Genomic DNA, 23,896 nt, shown 5'->3' on the forward strand with positions numbered 1-23,896 from the left:
GCAAGCCGAAAAAGAAGCAGGCGTGGAGTTTAATGTATGTATGTTCTGTATGTATGCTGTAGATATTCAACGCCCCGGTAGACAGAAGTAGAAAGGTAAATGTGATATATGATATGATGCACCCTACAGCGGCAAGCGATATTCCGCAACGGGAGAAGGATAGTAGAACAAAATTAGAAACTCAGACTGCAACAACTCATTAGGCGCCCAGGAACCGGATTTCTTGCAGCTTTTGTATGGAGAAGGCGCCTGAATTCAATGCAGAAAGCTTTGGTCAAGTTGATTGCCTGATGCGGTTTGGGAGCAGAAGAGAGAAAAGGAAGAAAAAAAAAAAGAGGTGGTGGCAACTGGGCTCGTATGTGCCAGTCTGGACCCGATCGCAGTCCGCCGTAGCCCCTCTTAGGCTTCGGAGTACATGTACCTGAGCCCTCCCGGTGACCGCAGCAGGTCGCAGAGGTAGAGGTACTAGCTACATACATACATACAAAGACACACTGTCAGCAAACAAGCTGGGGTTTGCATTGCCGCTGTGCTTGAAACCCACGCACAACTGAGCCAATGCCAGATGGAAGAGCTGCCTAGATGCAATGATGAATCCGTTAATTAGTCCAGCCCAGATGTGTTGTCGCATCCACAAGACACATGGCCATCTACTTGGCGCGATGATTACTTTAGAAGTAGTAAGTAACAAGACGAAGTTCTGCCCACTACACCGGAATGGCGAGACAAAGAATACTATACCACGCCTGAACGGCGTACTCCGAACGTTGTTTCCAATTCCTTATAGAATTAATTAAACTCCCATGTAGACCTAACCACACCGTGGACGTTCTTCCCCCCGATACGATACTAGCTGTACCAATCCGGAGACGGAGAACAACTCTCCGGATTGGCCCCCCTCTCAACGGACGATAATGCTGAATATGATCTCAAAGGCGCACGACGGCCTAACGCTGTCGTGCAGAGCGGCCACCCCGCAATGATTGGTCAAGCTGGCGCAGGATCTACAGGATGCCAAGCAGGCTGTGCAGCCAAAAAGGCAAGGGGGGGGGGAAGGGATACATTCATAAGGGTTCCACCAAAAGACTAAAGGTAGAGGGAGGGAGAGGGAGGGAGAAAGTCTGTAGGGAGAGCTTGCAGGTGGTATATTGTGTAGAGAGAGTTTCGAGCCTTATGAGTGCAACCCAGACATCCATTGGGACGATTTCGAACCCGGCTGCAGCAAAAGCATGGTGTGGGTGAGTAGTGAATGCCTGTCGGGCCAATTCCCTTCAGGGAAGAAAACCTTCCTTATGTGCAGTAGCGTCTAAAAAGTGGTAATGAGCGGATCTGCAAGCCGACGAGGAGAGTGTGGTTGCAGACAAAGAATCTCCAGCAGATAGGAGCTGCGAAAGCTGCGTGCTCCTGTTCTTCGCGGAGTCAATCGCGGAGTCGACTGGCTCCAGTTATGGGGTAAATAGTGCCGTGCTACGCTGGAATGGTTCTAGTACAGGATAACACCATCGTGCTAAGCGCCATCAGCTTCTGAGCGCCAATTCCGATTATTACCCAGGAGGTTTAACCCCCCTCCACAATCCTCAGCAACGTCCAATCCGGGGGGCGGAACGGCTGGACGGCGTGGTATCACCAGTAATGACCCTTGTCCGGGGGTTGTGTTTAGTGGCTCTCCCCAAACGCGCCTGCAAGGGCCTGCAGACATGCAGCATACTGGTGTATGTGTCACAGGGTGGTGGTGATGGTTAACGAGAAGAGCATCTCCCGATCCCGGTGTGGTCGTGGTCGCGGGCTCAGTGTCAAATTCCGGGAGATTGATTCATCATTGCAAACCGTTGTCGGGAAACCAGCCGACAAAAGAAAAAAAAAAAAAACAAAAAGAAAAAAGAAAATGGAATCCTGGAATTTCTTACCTTTTCCAGAACACGAAGGAAGGCGCAAAGAAATTTCGAGGAATGCTGGTTTGCCCCAGTTGCGAACCGCAAGGGAAAGCGAGAGAACCAGCCCAACCCTTGCGGCATCCACTAATGAGATAGATGGCAACTGGGGAGGAGGGAGAGGGGGGCTTTCGGCCCGCCCGTACGCAGTTACTGTTGATTGTGACCAGTCAGTGGCCACGCCTGACGAAAAGGCAATGAGAGTGTGTGGCATTAGCGTTGCCCAAGTGGTCGAATTCTGGCCAGTTCCGAGGGTCCTCACGGCTTTGTGGATTGGTGGTGCCACCCCCCACCCCCCCATACACACACGCACAACTAATCCACCAGCCAATGCCAGCAGAGGTGGATGAGCAACGTGTTTCCTTTTTGGGGTTGGCGCCTTTAAACGCTGTGCTCACGAGGTGCAGTGCCTTCCTTTATCTGGTCCAGAAGCTTGTTAGCGGCTGTGGAGCATGGCTCTCGGGGCGTCTTTGCCAGGCCTTGGCGCGATAGGGGCATATCGTTTGAAGTCCTTCTCCTTCTCTTTACTTCCTTTGGGCAAGTGCATTTTATGACCTGCAGGTACTGTTGATACAGTAGTAATCGAGTAGTTATGGTGTAGTAGGAGTATACTTTAGCATATTGCGAACCTGTTACCTAGCGTTCAGGTGTCATTCTGGGTGGCGGACGGGTCTTGATGTTGTGTTCTAGAATGACATGGACCTTTTCCTCACCAGTGTATCTCATCAGATGTTGTTGTGCTACCACGTAGTCCCTGTCAAAGAAAAGGTTCTACGTCAGCACTAGAAAGAAGCCATACAGAAGGTTCCATGGAGTGACACGGCAGGCGAAGACTCGAGGAGGCGTACAAGATCTACCGCCTCCCTTGATAACGCCATCAGCAACAGCATTCTAGTAGCTTACGAATGTAGAAGTGGGAAGGGTGTTGTGTAAAGGGGAGGGATTTTCTGAGTTACCATCCATCAATTCGAACAAGCCACACCCAAATAACGTCATGTACCTGCTGTGTGATGCCCGTTTGCAGATCAGTCTAGCACCCAGTAAGTAAGTGGCTTGAAGGGTCGAGTGACACTTGAATACGACACAGATTTATGGTCCCGGTAACCTTACTGCCTACATTGCTTGAAGCTTCTTGAGTAAGGTCATCTCAGGACGGTCACGCCTGAGTCATCTTGACTAATTGGCTCTGCTTATCAACTTCCATTACATCTTCCATGGGCTGTTGTGCCACCTGATTGATTGTTCGTCGAACGGGTGCCGGGGTCGTCGCATCAACTGACCAGCAGAGCAGATCATCATGAAATTCTAGATTGATCATGGAAGCTTTCGAAGGAAATCATTTTTTTTTCTTCTTTGCACAACGCCACTCTATTAATGTAACAACAACAAGCAACTTTGCATATCACCAGGGACAAAATTAATCTACGGCCATCAAAAATGGAAAAGCGCTCCGATATGCTCCGGACTGATAAAGAAAGAAAGAAAGTCCTTAGCGACGGATCGGGTGAGGGTGGCAAAGCAGCGCGGTGGCTTATCAGTTGGCAATGAAAAACTATTTCGGAGTGCTGAACCTAATCTTTAGGCTAGTGAGGTCGCTACTCCTCTGGGAAAGAGAATCATCGGAGTCTTATCAAACTTCGGCGGCATAAATATACCAAAAATTGAGCCCATCTCTCTCTCCACATATCAACTTAATTATCTACTTACTATCCGGACTCCGAAGAGTGATACGTAGATAGGACCACAGCAACTATGGAGTACTAATGGAGACAAATTACCTAATCCCCGTGCCAGTTCACGCCGACGATTAGCGACGGTACCCGCCCTGGCACTTATCCTCGTTTGCTCCATGTTATATTCATTAGTGAGGACTTAGGAGGGGGCAAATATTGGGTCCAGCCAACAAGGTTGTCGGCACCGCCCGCACACCGAAAACCCCAAAGGTAGAACGGAGTACTGATAGGGAAAGTTAAGTTAGGTATCAATTTGCATCGGAGGTAACACCAAATAACTATCTAATAGCTATGACTAAATCTGGGTATGTTCAGTTTTGCCAATGGTGGACACACCAAAACTAAAAAAACTCAATGGTAGTGAAGCTATTCGAATCGATATTGGATACCTTTTCGCCTCACTTCTCGTCTCATAGCTTCCTGCATGCAGAAGTAGGATGCGAACAAGAGCCCACTTGCAGAAGCAACTTCTTGGAGCTAAGCAGGTAGCTGCTGCTGCTGCTGCTGCTACTGCTGCTACCTACAGCTCTCCATCTCTCCAGCAAGCTAGCAAGTTGAACAACCATTCAGAAATCCATACGTACCTACAGCTCCAATTGACCCCATCGTATCGAGGGCGCTGCCAAGGACTGGTCACCACGTGTACGACCTCAATTGCTAAATGCGCGAGACCGCCACGAAGCCACGTTTTCGGCCAGCTGTCGGAAGAGAAGATTTTTTTTTTCTCGTACAGCTGTTTCTGCTTGGCAGGTTTTGACCTACTAATTGCTAGCAGCTTACATTGATGGTGAAGTTGGCGCTGTATGTATGCACTGCACCGATTGGAGACTTACAATTCTACGGGGAGTTCGGAGTCAACCGAAGGAGCAACAAAATCCACCGTAAATCACCTACAACGTACTAGTCACAAGCCTCCTATGATCGGCGAAAGTCAAGTCATTGAGCTGCTACTACTACAGTATCAATCCTGGCAATGAAAGGACCCTCATCTCTCATCTCATCTCTTTCGCCATCATAAACTTCTACTACGTATACTCCATACTTGGGCTCTACGAAAGAACGACCTCCAAGTCAAGATCCACAATTTCTCCGTGGTCGGCAATACACTAAGCCGCCGCACTAGCCAAGAAATCGAGAGTTATGACGCGATCAGACACCGCGTGAGAATTGAGAAGAGATCTCTGCAGAACCAGAACCCTTACACGGGTAAAGGCAGCAAAGAATAGCCGGTCAGTGCTAATAAGTGAGGCAGGCAGGCACTTGGATCATCATAGTAAGTGGATAATATAAGGAAGATCCGGACCAGGGCAGCCCAACACGATAAAAAAGACAAAAGCCTGAAGAATATGACGAAGTGGCCTGATGCCTGTCTGTCTGTCTGTCTTTCTGCTTCTCCCGTCAATCTGAAACAGGCGAGTGGGAACTGGGAACTGGGATTCCGATTCGATTCTCGGGCCCGAATTGCTGCCCCCCTCCCCTCCCCATTCCCACTTTGGGTCTAGACCTGCTGTAGTGGAGAATAATGAGAGGATTGTCTTGTCTGATGATCCGTTGTCGGTCATCATATGTTTGGTTGTGGTTGGCCCGGCAGTCAATCAGATGCTCGGAATACTGAACTGTCACTTTTTTTATGTAGGAGCTTGTTATATTTTCGTCATTCAATCAGAGCTGAGAAGGACTTCCCCTATATTCTACAAAAATATCATATCCTTCTATTATAGTATTTCTGTACTATGTGTATATAGGATACTAATATGATCATCCCATCACATCACTAAGTAACTACTACAAAGTAACTACTACGTAGTTATCATCAGACCGTCCACAATATACCCCTGCACCCTGCACCACATCTGCAACATGACAGCATCAAACCACCATGACAGGATCCATAGCTACTTAGTACTAAATAGAAGAATAATTGCCATCGCCGATCCCCCATCACCATCACCATAATCCCAGTCTATATTCCGTGTATTAACGGCACGGGGTACTAACCTATAGTATGCACTCCTCCCAAGAAGGCAAACCCTATCACAGACAGACTTAACGAAGACAGCTACCCCTTCATCTGCAACGATGATTCGTTCATTTTCAGAAGTGAAGTAGCCAAGCAGCCAAGCAAGTTGCCAAGACAGGAAGGAAAATGTATTCCTACACCATCGTGTCAGTCATCTTACACTGGAATTATTCCGCAGGAAGATGCTGAACGGGAATTACTTCACTTTATCGTTATCCTACTCGATAGTACAGGCAGGACACTTCTGGTATGGGGATGGGGGATGGGGGATGGGGGATGTTGTATCACCATAATTTAATCCCTATATAGGTACATACATAAACACCTACATAGTAGAAGCGATACTGCAATCCTACTATACCAGAACTAGAGTTGTTATACTACACCTACGTAGTACTGAACATCAAAAACCTCACAAACACACACACATACACACATACAATCATACATACCCAACCACCAATTATCAACATCAACATCAAACCAACCCAAGCCAAGACAATCATCACCCCCCTCCTCCATCCCTCCATCCATCCATCCATCCCAACCTATAACATCACCCGATCCGCCACTACAAACTAGTAGCCTAAGTAGCAGTCCTACCGTGCGCACAGATCCCCCCCCCTTCCCCCTCCATCAATCCATCAATCCCTACCGATCATCATCCCCCCCTCGTCCCGAACACGGCACACAGCTCAGCACCCATCTTCCAATGAGGAGCGGAGTAGGATACTTTACTTCTCTTGATTGATTGAATGCTCGCTTGATAGATGAATAGATAGTCATGTCATGGTATACGTGTAAGACATGGATTAACTATGGGGATGGCTAAAATGTCATGTCATGTCATCATTGTCATAGCGGGAAGGAATACTCTCTTTCTTGGCCTGCAGGGTAAGCTGAGGATAGTACGTAGTAGGCACTAGATAGTAAGTATCTAGTGGGTTGATAGGGCTGGGTGGATGGGCGGGTGGCTTTCACTGCTGCTGCTGTGCCGTGTTTGTGTCTTGGCGATGGGTGGTAATCAGAGGAGGTAGTAAGTAGTGCTGGATGATGTTTGATTGAAGGGTACTAGGTAGGTAGGTAGGTAGTTTATTGGTTGGTTGCTTCTTATGTTGGGGAAGACAGTTTACTGCGGTGTTGCCAACGTCGACAAGTAGATAGATAATAGCATAGGAAGTATGTATGCATACAACGTACATGTCAGCTGCTCGATGTGATGAAGGTGATCGCTATAGAACTGTATATTAGAAGCTCTATCTAATGGGATTAAACTAGTACTATACTATGTATGCAGCAGTAGTAAAAAGTAGGTATCTTCGAAAACAACTCCTAACACGCCCATGTTCACACGCCCGACATCCAAAAGACCGGATTACTCTACGGAAACCAAGCCCCCGTCTTCGATATAGAACTCCCACGGCCATGCTGAATGCATATGCTCTTCCTCTTTCGGTAGATCTGCGACTCCCTGTCATCTTCACCATCACTTTGCATCAACGTATATATAGCACAACTTGCCGCAGACTCTGGAACGCAAGCCTCTTCGAGGCCGACTCAGGGCTTGGTTTACTGCTCCACCTTCCTCCCCCTCTGTAGTCCCTCGACCAACAGGGGTCGAGCGAACTCCTCGTCACACCCTTCGAGCACGGAAAGAAAAAAAGACGAAAGAACCAGGCGAATCTGGTGAATCAACTGTTTTTGAAACTGACAACGGCAGAGAGCATGATAGGAACAAGTACAAATCCAACAAAACACACACGGCTACATCCGAATGATTCCTTGCAAATGCGCGTGAATAGCGACACAACAGAATGGGATTGAAAAGAAGAAAAAAAGTAAACAGAAACAGCCGCAGGCCGCTATCGCATGAACTCCTTGACCGAGGACTCAATTAGTCCTGCACACGCATTCCACGGGGCCGCATATTCAAACATTTAAATGCTAAAAATGCTTTGTAAATCAGTGTCTGCCCGGACGACACGCGAGGACTTCCACCAAATGCCAAACGCCCTTCTGCCACATCATTAAAATTACCATCGAAAGACCAGCCACGAGAGACCCGACGTGATAGAGTGGTAGATGTCAGAGACGGGTCGAAGAGGAAAGGTAAGAGGTTCGGGGCACTGATCATGTACTCTGACAAACACAAGACGGAACTCTAGTATTAAATGACTCGTGCCGGGAATGCGGGACGAAGGAAATAAAGAAGAGAGAAGGAAAGAAATGCAATGACACAAGCAGGACTGATCAGGTTCGCCGTTCCGAGCCGTAGCACCATAAAGAGAGTGTTGAGATGACGAGGGTAATGATGAGAAAGACGTGGGAGGGTCGTTTCTATATCGAAGGCCGACGCATTTCGTGCTGATGTTGCCTTGGCAGATTAGAGAGAGAGAGAGAGAGAGAGAGAGAGCGAGAGCAGGCGGGTTGAAGCCAGATGCTCTTGATCCGAGACCCATGGATGACACAAATAAGGAAAAAGAACAATATATCCACGCTCCCCAAAGTCAACATCATGTTCACCTGCATCAGCAGCTGCAACAGCAGCTGCGTCGGCAAGTCGAAACACGTACAACGGGATGGGGAGAGTTCCCGGGCTATAACACAGTATAATCGCATGCTGCCTTTCAAACCTCCCAAGTATGTTGAGAACAAGAAATAACGAAAGAAAGTCGAAAAGCCAACATGACCAGGTGATTCATGTAGAATTCCAGTGAATTCCACGCTCATCCTCGCATCAACCTGGATATCCCGGAATAAGTATGGGAAGGCCTAAAAACTTGCGGTATGCATTTTGGATCACCTACCGCAGCAAAGCGCCTTCATCAGCTTCTGGACAAACGTAGGCTGCGGCTCATTGTTTCCCTGAGCGCCCTGGCCTTGTTGGCTGTTCTTCGTCGGGTTCGCAGGGCTGTCCAGGCGTCCCGGAATGTTGGCATTCGAGTTCTGAAACTGTGCTTGAGTCGATGCTGTCGGCGTGGCATCCAGGCCCCCGCTTTGGCGCTTCGGCGGCATGCCGCCTGAGACGCTTGGCCGGTCGCGTGTCTTGCCAGCTCCGGGCTTGGCCGGAGACGGAGGCGGGGGCTGAGCGGCGTTTAAACGGTCGGCAGTCACTCCGGGCCGGCTGCCGCGGAGCTGCTGTGCGTGTAGCTCGCGGGCAGAGGTGTTGGGAAGAGCGTTGTTGTGGAGGTGCTGTTGAGACGAGTAGGACTTGTACTCCCATCCTCTTCCATTGTTGAGCTTCATCCAGTCATATTCGCCATCTTCGACTTCTCCGGCATTCTTGAGAGCCTGTGTCAAGAGGTCCCGGAGGTAATCGTAGTCAGGGGTATCCTCGAAGCCGAGGTTGCGCACATAAGTGAGGTATTTCGTGAATTCTTCTAAGCCATCTGATTAGTGACAATGATTCCTTTGAAAAGGAAAAGAGACGCAATCACCTGGGAATCCATCGCAAAGATCCTTGATTGCGGTGGTCTGCTTCTTCTCGCCAATCTTCTCATACTTCTGCTTGTTGGTGGCAGCCTTGAGACCCTGCCAGGGGAGGCCACCTCTGAGGAAGTACAGGAAGACGTGGCCCAAAGCTTCGAGGTCATCACGTCGCGATTGTTCACGTCCCAAGTGGGTGTTGATGCTCATGTAACGGGCTGTGCCGGACAGCGACTTCCGTTCGCGGTAGGGAATATGCTGCTTCGTCTTGGGATCTCTATACTGCTTGGCCATACCGAAATCAACAACGTGGATTACATTAGCAGCCTTGGTGTTCGGGCGACCAATGAGGAAGTTATCGGGCTTGATATCACGGTAGATAAGGTTCTTCTCGTGGATCGTTTGGACTCGTGAAAGCTTTGAAGCATGTTAGTATGGATATCCACACATCGATTGGTCGGAGTACGCACCATCTGCTTAGCGACCATGACAACAGTCTTGATTGAGAAACGTCGGTTGCAATGATCGAAGAGATCTTCCAAACTGGGACCGAGCAGGTCGATAACCAGGATGTTGTGAAGACCCTCTTGCCCGAAGTAGTAGACATTGGGGATGCCAGCTGCAACCAGTCAGGACCGGGAAACCTTACGAACACAATTGCCACCAGGGTATACTCACGGCATCCGACCAGAATCTTATATGTCCGATATTCATCGCGAAGCTGTGGTGCATCACTCTTGCGAGGTTCCTAGTACCATTAGTATGGGCGAACCGTAGACCCGTGCCATCAAGAGTATCACGTACGAATTTGATCGCCACCTGCTGATTGTTCAACAAATTCGTACCCTCGAAGATCACACCGAACGATCCTTCACCGATCTTCTTCCCTACTCGGTAGTGGACACCGACGACGTTGGACGAGGAGGATGACATGACTGCGGTAGTTGGGAGGGGAGGAGGGATGTTGAGAGACCGCGGACAGGGGCGGCGAGAAGGGGAAGGTAGGCTTAGAAGACTCGATCAACGGCGGTTACACGTGAGACTAGCCTGACGGATGGGTCAGAATAATCGACAAGAGGGCATGAATGACGAAAGAAATGAGGTCTAGTAGCGGGCCCTGGGGCGTGAAGGTGGGAGAGGGGGGGAAAAGGCGACCGGAGTCTTACAGGAAGCCCGATGGTACCAATGCGAACCATTCATGAAAGAGAACCCCAGTGTACAACAATCACGGAACCCGGATGGACGACAAATCGGAGACCGCAGACGGCGAGATAGATAGTCGCTCGAACAATCGCACCGGTGAATTTGGACGGGGAGGGAATAGGGTGCACCCTTGGACGGCGTTGGCAAGAAGGGTGACGGGAGAGGGAAGAACAAGGTATTCCGGGGAACCGACAGCTTTGAGGGCTGCAGGCTGACAGTTAAGGGTGCGCTCGTCGGAAAGGGGACGAGGAATAAAATGTTCGATTTTGGGAAAAAAGGGAATTAATCGAGAAGGGGTAAGGAGGGAGGGAGGGAAAAAAAAATAAGGAAAGAAAATTCCCCTACTACCGACCAACCGCGTGGCAGTACGGCAAAAACGCACTGGGCAGGCAGTGGTAGATGTAGAATTGGAGGGCGCCGTCGAAGGGGAGGAAGACGGAGGGAGGAGAGAGAAGAAGGGAAAGAAGAGTGATAGGAGGAACGGAGACGGGAGGAAGAGTAGGTTGGTAGAGAGGACCTAGGTGAGCAGCGAACACGCCGATGGCATGAACTACAACTGCTACGACCTGCCTATGGGGGAGAAGGAGGGAAAGGGAAAGGGAAAAAGAAGGGAAAGAAATGAGGCGGAGAATAACAGGAGCAGGAGAAAAGAGGAAGAGGAAGAGGAAGAGGAGAGAGACGGAGGAGTGAGAGAGAGCGAGCGCGGCAAGAGAGGCGATGGTTGGATGAGAGGGAGAGGGAGAGAGAGAGAGAGGTTTGGTCTGGTCCGGTCTGGTTCCTTTGCTAGGTTTTGGTCAGGTCATGACGGAACAGCCGTATCGGCTACTAGTTCAGGTAAGTAAAGCCAGTAAAGTCAAGTAACTTATTTACCTGTCGAAAGACTCGAGAAAGTCGAAACCCGATGACGCCCTTCGAAATGGGGCGCTTCCGCCCGGTTTTTCTCACGGTAACGATGGTAACAACTGGGTAACTGGTATCAACTAGTGCAGGCGATTGGAGCCGGAAAGGCCCCATCGATAGGGGATGAAGGGCGGTAATCGGGAGTACGGGTATGGTACCTGATTACACTGAGACATCCCGAGGGCCCCATGCATTTCTTCATTCATTCATTCATCTGTCCTTCCACTTCCCACATACCTCTCCCTCCTAAAGAAGTACTACTATTACCACCACTTGCTGATCGGGTAAGATTATGTGAGTGAGACAAGATCTCCATTTTTTTCAGGTTACCCCAGAGTTGTTTCTCATGCCTACCAGACACTGGAACTGTTGATCCCAAGGAAGTGAAGAAAACTCTGGATACAATATGAGAGCCAATGAAAGGATCGAGTTGCAGACTTCAATGGCGCTTATTCGCCTCCCAAATTTTATCCTGAACTCGGAATCGCCCTGACCCAGGGACCTTTACTAGCGGCGCCGCTAGCGCTCAGCCTGTTTGGGCGATGAACGGTTGAAAGCGGGCACTACTCCGGTTAGTAGACGCCAGCAGTGGATTCTGGACCAGATGGGAAAAGCTATTATTATTATTATTTATTATTGCGGTGGTCTCGATGGTACGATTGTTACCTTTTTCTCCTCTTTTTCACCCCAGTGCCACATGGGGCTGGCGCTGTTTAAGTGTGTCGTCAAAAGCTCCATCCAGCACTAAACAAGGAGGGAAAAGAAAATTAAAAAGAAAAATAAAAAGAAACATGGAACCCCCGGGGGTTCGCTCACGGTGGGCAAAAGGAATCCATCCATCCATTTTATTCTCTTTTTCTACCTATATAGATACTATTAAGAATAACTATACAGTCACCGCAATTGGTATTGAGGTTAGTTTCAACCAACTATTTATTTACCATAATCACTACAATTGAATACTATACTTTCACAAGTTGCACTTGTCCTCCCCCCTGTGCCTACTAGGTTGTTGTTGTTGTTGTTGTTGCTCCCTTGACCGAGGAATGAACGACAGGATGGATATGGCCATCAAGGTCTAGCTGGTTTTGGCATGGTAACGTAATTTCAGGTACATACGTGGTGTATCAATCTATTTCCCTGCGGAACATAAAACCTGCCTATACTTGACTTGGAGCAGAGGAGCTCATGAAAAGCCAACACATGCCTAACAGAACTAACACTACGTATCTAATGACTAACTTCATCTTTATGGATCGTTTATCCGATCGGTAGTTCAATAAATCGAATCACATTGCTTCTCTTTCCCCTATCATTGCGGGACACATCCTCCTCTCAATCGGATTTCTACTCCGGAACAAGCAAGCAACAATTAACCCCAGGACCCCTAAACCCAGAGTTGAAGTACCTGCGCAGAGGGGATGCGAGTTGTCCGCAAGCTGCGGGTAATGGCGCAGATAATAACTTCCTAGGTTAGTAAGATCGTATACTATCCAACCTAACTAGTAACTGACTTTGTACTTTGCTAGTTAGGTTAGTAAGTAGTAAGTACGGAGTAAGTAGTAACCTAACCGACACAGCGGTCCAATTCCCTTCTCCCCTTCTCTACCAATAATCGCCAGCGATCGTAGCTGTCAATTCAGCTAAAACAACGCCCCATATAAATTATTCGACAATGACAGACTGTCAGCTCGCTCCTAGCGGCTAATCACTCTTAATCTGCCTAGTGACTAGTGAGGTGCTGCGGTCTGCATCTAAGAAGCCTTGAGGGGTTTGAAGGTACCTGCGCTGAGCTGGCACTGCCCCTGACCAGTCTGTAACCCAACCTGACGCTCAGGGCAACCAATCGAGCTACTTCAAATAGTAGTCCGACTACTACTAGTAAAAGTGTTCGGTAGCTGCTAGTGGTAGATAGGTGTCGTATCGGGGGAAAAATTATGTATCATACCGTACTTACCTGGCCCCTACCTGTTAGTAGATACATAATAGATACGGAGGCTGTGAGTAAGTGAGCCAGTGACTTGAGAATTGGGAAGACTAGACTTAATACTCATCCACCCCCCTCCCCACTCTTTCCAAACGAGGAGTAGGACGAGGATTACTTTGCTCCGCAGTGTCCTCATTATCAAGGTATGGACCTGCTGATTTCATTGGTACAAGGTATCGGAGTGGGATTTGGGGGCCCTGATAGCACAGGGGTGCTTCCGAAGAGCCCAATTGGGTTGGCGGCTTCCACCACTTTTCAATAATATGGAGGATTAGAAGTGTTCTCGAAGAAGTAACCGGCCGTCATGATCGGATTTCCCATGGAGGACTGACTTCCCATGAATTGTCGCTACTGAGTACTGCGCCGCACAGCCGGGCATCCTGCAACTCCGTAGCACATCCACCTGTGGCTCCTCCATTTTAGACGCATCTGACACGTCCATGACCCACATCCCACTGGATGCCTGTGCTTGGTTTGTTCTGATCGACTGGCCTCCATGTAGTGATGACTGCCCGTTTGAAACGCATTCAAAGCAGCCTTGAAACGGTTTCTCCTTCCCCAACTACATCAGACGTGGAATGCCTCGTTGGCAAAACTCTACGGCATACAGGCGCGTATGCCAGATAATGCAGGGGCATAGTCCGGCCTAAATCGGCCCCAAAAATTCATACGTTCGAGAGGCCTGGTGTAGTGTAACGGGCCGCCCATCCAGTAGAGTGATTTAGCCACGCGATTGTCGAATACACTTCATCACATCGCACACAGGGTGTGTTGGTGTGACCATAGCAACAGTCACTTATTCATACAGCAGCAGGTTGAATATATAGGCGGTCTCTCACAGTTCCTCCGCCGGAACGTCTTCTGCTTCACTTCCGAGCTCCTCCGCCACCAAATTTCGGTCTTCTTCTTCGCCGTCCTCATCCATGTCGCCTTCATCGTCCTCCTCCTCCTCATCGTCGTCGTCCTCACTACTAGAGCCGCTTCCGTCGCTCTCACTGTCACTCCCGGGATCGTAATCTTCCTCGTCCTCGTCCTCTTGATCTTCCAGCTCGCGTTGGGCTTTCTGTAGTTCACTTTCCTCCTCGACAGCCCCTTCCTCATTGGCAGCAGCTTCATCGTCTCCCTTGGCACTGTTGACATTGTATCGCTTCGCACGTCGTGCTTCGGCAAGACTGGCATCCTGCAGACCATGCTTTTTGATATAACCATCAATTCCGGAGAAGTCGGCCTGGTCGATCATGGAAAACTCGAATTCCTGCGTCTCTTCGCTTGACGTAGGCCGAGCTACAACATTGAGATTAAAGGTCCGTTGCAGGACAGATGTGTATGAGATTGAGTCGACGTTTTCAAAAGCAAAGAAGACCAGTGGTTTCTTGAACCCGAATAATATTCCCGTAGAAAGAAGGAAAAGATAGCCTGAGATGTAACATTCTTAGTCAAGGGGACATAAGGAAAGAACACGGCGTGCATACCTTCTTTACTGCCGCGGAAGGCCTTGACATGATAGGCCTTCTCCCCCTTGCGGTGAGCCTCAGGCATAGCACTCACGAACTCTCGCTCATCTGGGCGCACAACCTTGGTCCGTGGGAGGCTGTCGTTCAGTATCCGCTGGACGAGTTTATCAGCCGTTTCTTCGTTATCCGTTCCAAGCTGTTGTCCATTTCCTGAGAACGCTGCCTTGGGCGGTCCGTCGTTGACCGTCCATACGATGGCATCGGGAGCAGCTACACCTTCAGGTGGTGAGTTGACGCCGTCCGCATATTGGGGGATAATGCAGAAATTAAATTGTCGCTGGTTCTTCTCGGGAACGGGGAGGCACAAGACGTGCTCTGTTGTGATCCAACAACATTGTCAGCATTGACACCAATTCCGTCAACCATAGTTCTAGACATACGTATGTTATCCAAATGCACTCCAAACTCAACCTCCTTCGATGTCTGGTTTCTCGCACGCAGGAATCCCGCGGTGATTTCGAGTGTAAGCTTCTTCCGCTGGGGAACAGCAAAGGAAACATCCTGCATGTAGAATTGAAGCAAAGTATCGGCTTTCAGGTCACCGGAGGATTGGGCACTTGTAGCATTGCCATTCTGTAGTTTTCGTTTCTTCATGGCCGGGCCGTCGGTGACGACCTCGACAGGCCGAACGGGGGCGGTTGCAGTCCTGGCCAGCAGGCTGGAAGTGTATTTCGCGATATCTTCGAAGAGAAGTCCATGTTGCGGGGTATGTGCTGTTTACAGGATAAGAGGGTCAGCCGGCAGTCCTTGCACCTCCTATGGGGTTGTGGGGTGAAAGTAGATTGTTGTCTTAAGCGACATAACACGCACCGATCGCATCGTAAACCCGTTTTTTGAGCGCTGGTTGGGCGGCAAAGGCGTCCTCAATGGCCGGGATACTGGAGGGCACCGATGAGTTGATCGTGGCAAAAGCCATGCTGTGGAAGGTTGACAGCCCCAATGACGCTTATATATATAACCTGCGTAAGTCAAACCTGTTGAGGCCGCCTAGAACAAGGGAAGTTGAATGGGGGAGAATTGGGTAAACCGGGACGCGGATCGGATGGATGAAGAAAGAAAGTAATTAGCAAGGAACGCAGCTGCAGACCTCTCCCCTGGCGGCCCTGTCGACCCGTGGGCGCGCGCATCCATAATTTCGAGCGCATTTGGGGCAAAGTAGTCCGCAAAGATTGGGTCCGGTCGCGCCTACGTCCAGTCTTCTTGCGACGGATGTAACTGTACTCAAATCAACCTACAGTTTGGTACTGCAGGGAAGCAGCCTATCCATACTATTCATCTTATACATTCAGATTCTATGCTACAGTAGTATAATTGTGTACACCCATTGGAAAAAAAGGAAAAGGGAAATGAAACAGAAAAGACCCAGGCGCACTCTCCCACAAGTCGGAACACCAAACGAAATCCCAGCAAGCAATTAGGCTTTCTTGGTCGCTTTCTCCTTCATGAAGTTCTCAATGAATCCGACCGTCTTATCATCCAGGATGTAATTTCCATTGGCATCCTTCCTCGCGTTCTGGCGCTCCTGCCTCTTGGCTTGAAGCATGGCCAAGAATTCACCTCTGGGTGTCAACAAAGACCGGCTTTGCAGATATTCCCTTCTGTAGTCTTCCATCTTCCTGGCTTCCACCCACTCCTCATCGTGTCTCGTTCTGTACTTCGAAAACTTGTTGCGGAGTTCGTCCAGGACGCTGGGAGGGAATGGGGCGTAGTGCAACGACGGCATCCAAGTGGGCGTTTCAACTTCCATACGGAGCGTGTCCCAGGCCTCATCCTTCATTTCTGCAGGGTCACTTCGGGGCCAAGGAATCTCAATGTCTTCACCGGCAATGTATCTCGTGTGTCGGGGCGTTTCGGTACCGTAGTCGCGTTCGAGGAAAGGCTCTCCGCCGCGGACATGTTCAACCAATACATCTCGTGTGGCGCCGGTGACAGGATCATCGAGAGCGACAACAAGGCGAACATCGTCGATGGAAAGAGGCAGGCTCACGGACTGGAAGGGGCTCGAGTTGCCATACTGCTCATTCAGCCAGTCGGGGAAGTGGACATCGGCCTGTTATTGGAAAACCCAAGGATCAGCAAACGAAACAGTGGTTACTCCAGACATATTCTCATACCATGTTGAGATCCTTGACCACAACAGTCTCGGTCGTAGCATCCACCCTAGTAACCTCGTTGATCTTGCCCTTGTCTTTGCCCTTCATGATGCATACTCGGTCGCCGGGAGCAATGTTGATGTACTGTCTCCGCAAGTGCTCCGGAATAGGCGGAGGGTTCATTGCCTGAGGGCTTAACGCACCGAAAAGCCTCCCTTCAAGACCGGCATCACGCTGAGGAGCCAGGGGTCCACGGAGCCAGTCTTCACGGCGTCGCTGTCTTTCCGCGCGGAGGTTATCGAGCTCGATGCGGTTGTAGGCAAAGCGCTGCCTTAGACTGTCCTTCAATTCCTCGCGTTCGGCTGATTTGGAGGCTCGAACTGCTTTCCGTGTGGCCTGGTTCCGCGCCAGGGCGGTCCTTCGAATGACCTTCTGCATCTTGACTGTTGCCCAGCAATGGCCGATTGTTCCCGCGGAGTCACCAGGAAGCCTTGAGAGATGCTCGGGAGGGAAAATTGCGGCCCTGGTTCGTGCACGTGACCGGGACTATGGAGAGCCAATGGGGAAACCAAATGACGGGGTTCCGAAACTAGTACTCCTAAGTATGTACACACTGGAATTTGTCTCGTCACAACATTTGCTAGTGACTATTTATTTAGCAGTCTCTGAAGATCGTTTTGTTATAAGCACTGAATAAGTGAGTACATTCCAGCAGATATGCAGCAGCTACCATCAAAGAAAGCCTGGCCATAGCGCCAAAACTAGCACGTGCGCCTAGGACTAGGTACGTAGTACTCACATCAATACCTTTCCAAGGCCCCTCCGATCGAGACAGGGTGCACTTCATATTCAGGACTCAGTCTTACTTTAAGAAACCGAAGATCCTGAAAAGTGAAACCCAAATATATATGAGAAACGGAGAGAATCGTTTGACCAGTACGAATTGAAGCATCGTTATCAGTGTTTCTCAAACCATAGAGGCCAAAGAGGACTAATATAGACTGAGGATCTTAGACTTATTCTACAAAGCATATAAGTCGTTATGGCACAGGGCTGGCCATTAACCATAGATCAATTGCAACTATACTCGAGATCATCACTCATGTTCAACAAAGACTGGTCATACCATCTTCGTTTGGGTATAAGTGCTATTTTGGTCGTCTCCTATAGATGTAAACATCGTAACATCCAGTGTGCGGTGTTATTTGCAGGAGACTTGCTTTATATATCAGAAGAAAGAAGAGTGTATTATGTTGCAAATAGGTCATGCTACCTCTAAGGACCATTATAACCCACAAGGTTAGCCCTGTCCTCATAGTCTCCCAAAGAGTAACGCCAAATATTCCCGCTGCAGGCACTGATACTATAATAGAATATCTCAATCTTCTGAATTCTTGACGAATTCATATCAGCTGTGGTCTTCATGGCACACCCGCCATCCTCGTCAACCCCGAAGGCACAAGGGGTATGTCATCATTGTCAACAGGTATCCGTAGCAGGCAACAACATAGTGTTTCCAGTACATGCCCAGCGTCCTTCAGTGTACTCTGCTTTGTAAGATCACCGGCGAGCTAACGCAGGGACCTCTCGCGCGATGACTTGTTCAATGATGTGCGAGGTACTGAGTAGATCCTCCGGGAAGGTACACACACTCATGAGCTACCTGAATCCAACGTCCAAATCTATCGACACTGTGAAGTGGGTTGGCAGACAATTGTGTAGATTCGTAATCCATCGGTGACTACCATCCTTACTGCAAGAGGCCTCCTGTAGGACAAATGCCAATGTAGCGGATCTCTGGGACGGTGTCACCGATCATGTCTTACCACTGCTGAGAGTTACGGGTCCCCAAATGGATTCGGCACAGCATCTGACACGATCAGTAGGCAATAAGCAGGTTCGGTCAGACACAACAACAGCCTGCCAAGTCAGCCAGGCACAAGACTGAGCTAGCAGCATTTCGATAGCGTTTGCTGTCTGAGAGACTGACTCAGAACAGAGAAGATCATGTACTCTATAGGTGCACAGGACCTGCTCTCGTACAGCAACAAGACCCAGAAGGCCGTGGCAGATTATCTATGGTTGCTTTCTCCGCACGAAGGAACTCGGAGAGTACGGAAAATCGACTCCGTAGTGGAAGTAAAGCGTCTCGGCCGCGGACTTGCAGCATCTTTCCTGCACTTCCGCATTCCGCATACGAAACGTCAGCCAGGCCATTTGCTGAGTCTCAAGTGCGGTCACAACCACCCCACTTGACAACCAGCTATTTGGGTTGGTGACCATATACTCCGTGATCCTCTGCGTCTTTCGATCCTCGATCTGTTTTGATATTCATAAGAGGAAAGAGATAAAGGAGTTGCCTGCTTCCAGTCAAAGATGACGTTTGCACTGGAGGAATACGTACCGACCATGTTTGGTAAAGAGCATGGCGATCAATTGCACCGCCACGTCTCTTTGCTGTCGGTAATTGAAGGAAGCATCTCCCCCCCTAGCGGGTCTGGAAGGTTACCGTCATACCGCACCAGAAGTACGTACCTTTGTTACTCCTTCCAGGCTAAGCCTAATCCCCTCGGAAGGTCCGATGGTTATCTTGAGTGCCGATGGTCTGTCATTCTTCTGGAAATTGAAGGCACTTTGCAGGAAATATCATCATATTTACTCCATAATCCCCACAGAAAGGCTGGCTTGGTGATGAGTTGTTCGCTGAAAAAGCAATCTGACCGCTGCCTGGCTATACTCGGATCGCCAATGCAGACCGTACAGCAGGTATCTACACACTCAGTCTTGGATTATCGGGACATCCACAATGGAACGAATCAGCGTAAAGATAGGGCGCCTGCAGGGTTATCGTCTTTGGGTTATCCCTTCCACCACCAGCCGTCTACATCATTGCGAGCTGCAGACTATGATGTTATTTCTTGGGGCGGAGTACTCTGTGCGTGGTGTAGCACGATGTAATGAGTGATCCAAGATGCATAAGTGAAATCCAGCCGGTATGTCTGTCCAAGGAAGAAAGCTGGGGTAGCATGCAGGGAAACCCCGAATGAGTAAAGTAAAGCGAATCGAGGAATTGCTTGACCTCCCGAAAACTGTATTAAACTTGGAGGTCGTTGGCTTGATTGTCGCTATCTTTTACTTGCTGAAGCATGGAAGTGAGAGGAACACATAAGTTACAAAATACTTACTGTGGCAGCTTACCCAGACAACCGGAGGGACGCGACACCGCCGATTAGGAGAAGTATGGAGCCACAGCCGACAGCTCCGACTCTCTGGGGCGCCCACAGGCTTCTAGGCTCTCTCCGACTATGGTGACGGTAACTATGGTGTCGACAGAAGTTCTTTTATTGTGGATGTAGAATGGACCATGTTACTGGTAGTACTATCACGAATTATATTGAAGATGACATGGCCTCAATTGTAGGAGGCAATTTTTGTTTACCTTTTTACTTTTGCAGTTCCCCCCCCCCCCCCCCAATCTCTCCTTCGAAATTGTTCGGAAGATAAGCCCGCGGAATATAGAAGAAGGCTAAGGCAATGCAGTCTGACGACTGACAACTATTCAGTGCTTAGTCTATCTAACTAACTTACCACTACGCAGCCGAGATGGACCGAAGAACTAGTTAGGTTGGAGCTTAATAGCAGCAAAAAAGGAGCTCAACTATTACAGGGGAAGAGATTGGATGAAGGTTGACTGGGCTGAATGCCTGGGAATGAATACATAGTCGTAAACACGGGCCACGACAATACGTAAGTGCCACTGATACTCGTAGGTAATGTCGATTATTACTGCGTTCACCCTGTCATTAGTCTTCAGCCACGGTGGCTTCGACGGAGAATGAAGGCAGACCAAACTAGGCAGCTAAGTAAGCAGGATTGTCGAAGGAGACAAACTAGGTCACGAGCGAAACAAATTCGGTGCCTATTAAAAGGAGGTACTAAGTTGATGGAAGAAAAGGAGTGATGGCAATTGTAGAGATGGAAAAGAAAGAAAGAAAAGAAAGAGAAAGAAAGGGCGTGGAACGATTATCCGACATCTCTCGTCTGGTTGGCCCATAAACCATTTTATTAAATTCCAATGCGATACAAGCCATCAAACTGTACTGTGTCCTACTGAGGAGACTGGGAAAGCATATCACGTCATTCCCAAGTATGATACTTTTATTTTTTCTTCTTTCTGCCTTTTGTTCCGTAGTAGTCATCTACATACAGTAACTAATAAGAATGTGTCCAAGATGGGAGGAAAGAGAATAAATTAATCGAATCACATGAATGGGGAAATTGGAGTGAAAGGGGAGAGAGAGTGGGTGGAAAATAGAATCGTCATAATCTGAATCAAATCAAATCAAAATAAAATAAAAAATAATAAAAGAACTAACTGGCTTTCACAGCCACATAGCATTTTCACCAGGAAAGGTGGATGGGGCTGGGCCAAATGTCGCTTGCCAACCGTTTCAGGCCCTTCTAGTCTGGGTTTGGTCAGGTTCCTTTCCTTAGTCACCCTACTTTTCGGGAACAGGGAGCCTCACCTGAAAGGACGGGGGAACGAAGTTACGAAAGAACAGAACGTCGCCCAAACGAAGGAGGAGCCAAAAGCCAGCCCTGGGGCCAACCGCCGATAACTGACCCATACACACGCCAGCAGCAAAGCAGCAGCAGCAGTACCAATCCAGCTGCACCAAGCATTGTCTCTCTCCCTCTCCTCTCTTTCTCTCTCTCTCTCCCTCTCCCTCTCTTCTCTTCCATCCTTCTATCAACAACCTTCTCCTCCCTTCCTCATCATTGTTCCTTTGGGAACTTTTTTTTTTCTACCTTTCGTGCCATTCTTTCCTCGTAAACTCATTTGTTGGGTTTATTACTGGAAACTCTTGGCTCGGCCATTCACCCTGCCTTTCCCTCCCTGAATATTTTAGTCCGCGCCCGTTGCGCCTACGACTCCCCTGCACCGTACGTGATAACCCTTTTCCTCGGGCGCCTGACTTGTCCCTTTCTCTACTCTCAACTTCCCCCATCCAACACCCCCATCCATCCACTCCTGCAACAACAGCTTCCCACCTCGCTCGTTGTCGTTGGCCACTCTTTCACCACATCATCCCCTTTATTTCTATTCAACTTCTCTTCCTCCTCGTCCTTTGCTAATCCTCCACGCTTTGAAAGATGGCTGAAATCCGCCGCAAGCTCGTCATCGTGGGCGATGGTGCCTGCGGTAAGACTTGTCTTTTGATGTGAGTATCCTCCCTTCTTCTAATTTCGCTACATAGGGATCAAGCAGTGAACTAACTCTGGCTTCTTTTTTTCACCAGCGTCTTCTCCAAGGGTACCTTCCCTGAGGTTAGCTTCCACCGACCCTCCTGACCTGGTCCTTATTGCCGTCTTTCACCCCCCATGGCCATCCCGAGATATCTGGCTAGCCTTCCAGTCAACAAGCACTCCGCTTCTGTTAAGCTGACCTATCACGCTTTAGGTGTACGTCCCTACCGTCTTCGAGAACTACGTCGCCGACGTAGAGGTCGATGGCAAGCACGTCGAGCTTGCCCTTTGGGATACGGCTGGTCAGGAAGATTATGACCGTCTTCGTCCTCTTTCATACCCTGACTCCCATGTCATCCTGATCTGTTTCGCGGTTGACTCTCCCGATTCTCTCGACAACGTCCAGGAGAAGGTTAGTTCTCCGCGACATGCCTGGTCTCCTTAGCGGGCAGATGGGCAAAGGACCTACTTTCCAGATAACTAATATCATTACAGTGGATCTCTGAGGTCCTCCACTTCTGTCAGGGACTCCCCATCATCCTTGTTGGCTGCAAGATGGATCTGCGCCACGACCCCAAGACCATCGAGGAGCTTCACAAGACCTCCCAAAAGCCGGTTACCCCTGAGCAGGTATGTGGCACACGACCAAAAGGATGCATCATCCCCCGATATAGAGGCTAATATGCGATTAGGGTGAGGAGGTTCGCAAGAAGATCGGTGCTTACAAGTACCTTGAGTGCTCTGCGCGCACCAACGAGGGTGTCCGCGAGGTCTTCGAGGCTGCCACCCGGGCTGCCCTTCTTACGAAGACCCACAAGAGTAAGAAGAAGTGCACTATCCTGTAAACTAGTTTTCTCTCCTTCGCAAAAGGTCTGTTTCATGCGGAGATTATATGAACGGATAAGCGTCTGATCCTTTGGTTTTCTACTATTTATTAAGAGGGGGTCATTCCGTTGGCGTGTTCCACTATGTGTGCCCGGATGCGAGTGTGGATAATGTTCAATCACGGGCACATGAGCTTCATGGGATATCTGGCTATGCACTTGGTCGACTTTCTATTTTGCAGACTTGATTTGATTTTCTAGGGAGGCGTTGTCTTCATAACCTCGTGGGTTTTTTCTTTTTTTCTTTCCTATCGGTTTCCAGCTCCATAGGCGCCTAACGGGATGGTTCTCGGTCACTATGGCAAGAAGGGCGCCAGGTTGCCTTCAAAGCAAACGTCCTCGCTACCCCCGAGTACTGCAGATCGGAATTGAGCAACTGGGGAATGCGTTCGTCTCACGTCTCTCCCATCAGTCAAATCTCTCGAATGTATCCGGTCCAAGGAAAGAAAAAGAAGTCGAGAATCGGAATCCCGATTCTCACTTTGTACGGATTCCCCTCAGCACAGTCTTATCCCCCACTTCTGTTGTTTTTTCCCCTGTTTCGGTTAAAGAGAATGCATGGAATTTGTCGTTGGCTTGGTTTTCTCCTACATGTCCTGCAGCCTATCCAGTCGAAACTGCACTGCATCATGTTCTATCATCATGGTCTCCGAGCAGACATGAGGAATATCTAGCACGCCTATTAAGTTACTATTTACTAATCCACCATTTTCTCCCACTCCTTCCTCGTACTGTGATCCTGTTGTGTATGCACTGCGTATTCTCCTAGTACAACCGTCTATTTTAGCATCCGTACTTTTTGACCCATATCAGTAGACTGACGAGTGGTACGCATACTACCTCAAATAGCAACACTCCATAGCCTAACATAGCGATATTCGGCAGCCTACAGACAGGGAAGGGGGGTGTGGATAGTAGACAGCAAGCCAAGGGGGGATTTGCCAATCCACTGATAGCT

The 23,896-nt window shown here is 49.1% G+C and overlaps 4 protein-coding genes across 4 annotated transcripts; 1 reads left to right on the top strand and 3 right to left on the bottom strand.

The window, feature by feature from the left end:
• Window positions 1–8,483: 8,483 nt before the first annotated feature.
• AtWU_00062 (casein kinase I) lies at window positions 8,484–10,043 on the bottom strand (the record flags this gene model as incomplete). Its single annotated transcript, XM_035495178.1, has 5 exons — window positions 8,484–9,064; window positions 9,122–9,527; window positions 9,581–9,729; window positions 9,789–9,858; window positions 9,915–10,043. 5 exons carry the CDS (start codon window positions 10,041–10,043, stop codon window positions 8,484–8,486), a joined length of 1,335 nt encoding a protein of 444 aa, XP_035351071.1.
• Window positions 10,044–14,035: 3,992 nt separating this feature from the next.
• rtt106 (putative negative regulator of DNA transposition (Rtt106)) lies at window positions 14,036–15,630 on the bottom strand (the record flags this gene model as incomplete). Its single annotated transcript, XM_035495179.1, has 4 exons — window positions 14,036–14,616; window positions 14,673–15,029; window positions 15,095–15,427; window positions 15,525–15,630. The coding sequence occupies 4 exons, from the start codon at window positions 15,628–15,630 to the stop codon at window positions 14,036–14,038; spliced, it is 1,377 nt and encodes a 458-aa protein (XP_035351072.1).
• A 498-nt stretch (window positions 15,631–16,128) lies between these two features.
• On the bottom strand, window positions 16,129–17,245 carry AtWU_00064 (mitochondrial 54S ribosomal protein uL24m; the record flags this gene model as incomplete). Its single annotated transcript, XM_035495180.1, has 2 exons — window positions 16,129–16,764; window positions 16,829–17,245. 2 exons carry the CDS (start codon window positions 17,243–17,245, stop codon window positions 16,129–16,131), a joined length of 1,053 nt encoding a protein of 350 aa, XP_035351073.1.
• A 4,716-nt stretch (window positions 17,246–21,961) lies between these two features.
• Window positions 21,962–22,899, top strand: rho1 (Rho family GTPase RHO1; the record flags this gene model as incomplete). Its single annotated transcript, XM_035495181.1, has 5 exons — window positions 21,962–22,029; window positions 22,108–22,135; window positions 22,269–22,466; window positions 22,550–22,684; window positions 22,747–22,899. 5 exons carry the CDS (start codon window positions 21,962–21,964, stop codon window positions 22,897–22,899), a joined length of 582 nt encoding a protein of 193 aa, XP_035351074.1.
• Window positions 22,900–23,896: the final 997 nt, after the last annotated feature.

Source organism: Aspergillus tubingensis (genome assembly GCF_013340325.1).
Source record: "Aspergillus tubingensis WU-2223L DNA, scaffold_1, whole genome shotgun sequence".
Classification (NCBI taxonomy): domain Eukaryota; kingdom Fungi; phylum Ascomycota; class Eurotiomycetes; order Eurotiales; family Aspergillaceae; genus Aspergillus; species Aspergillus tubingensis.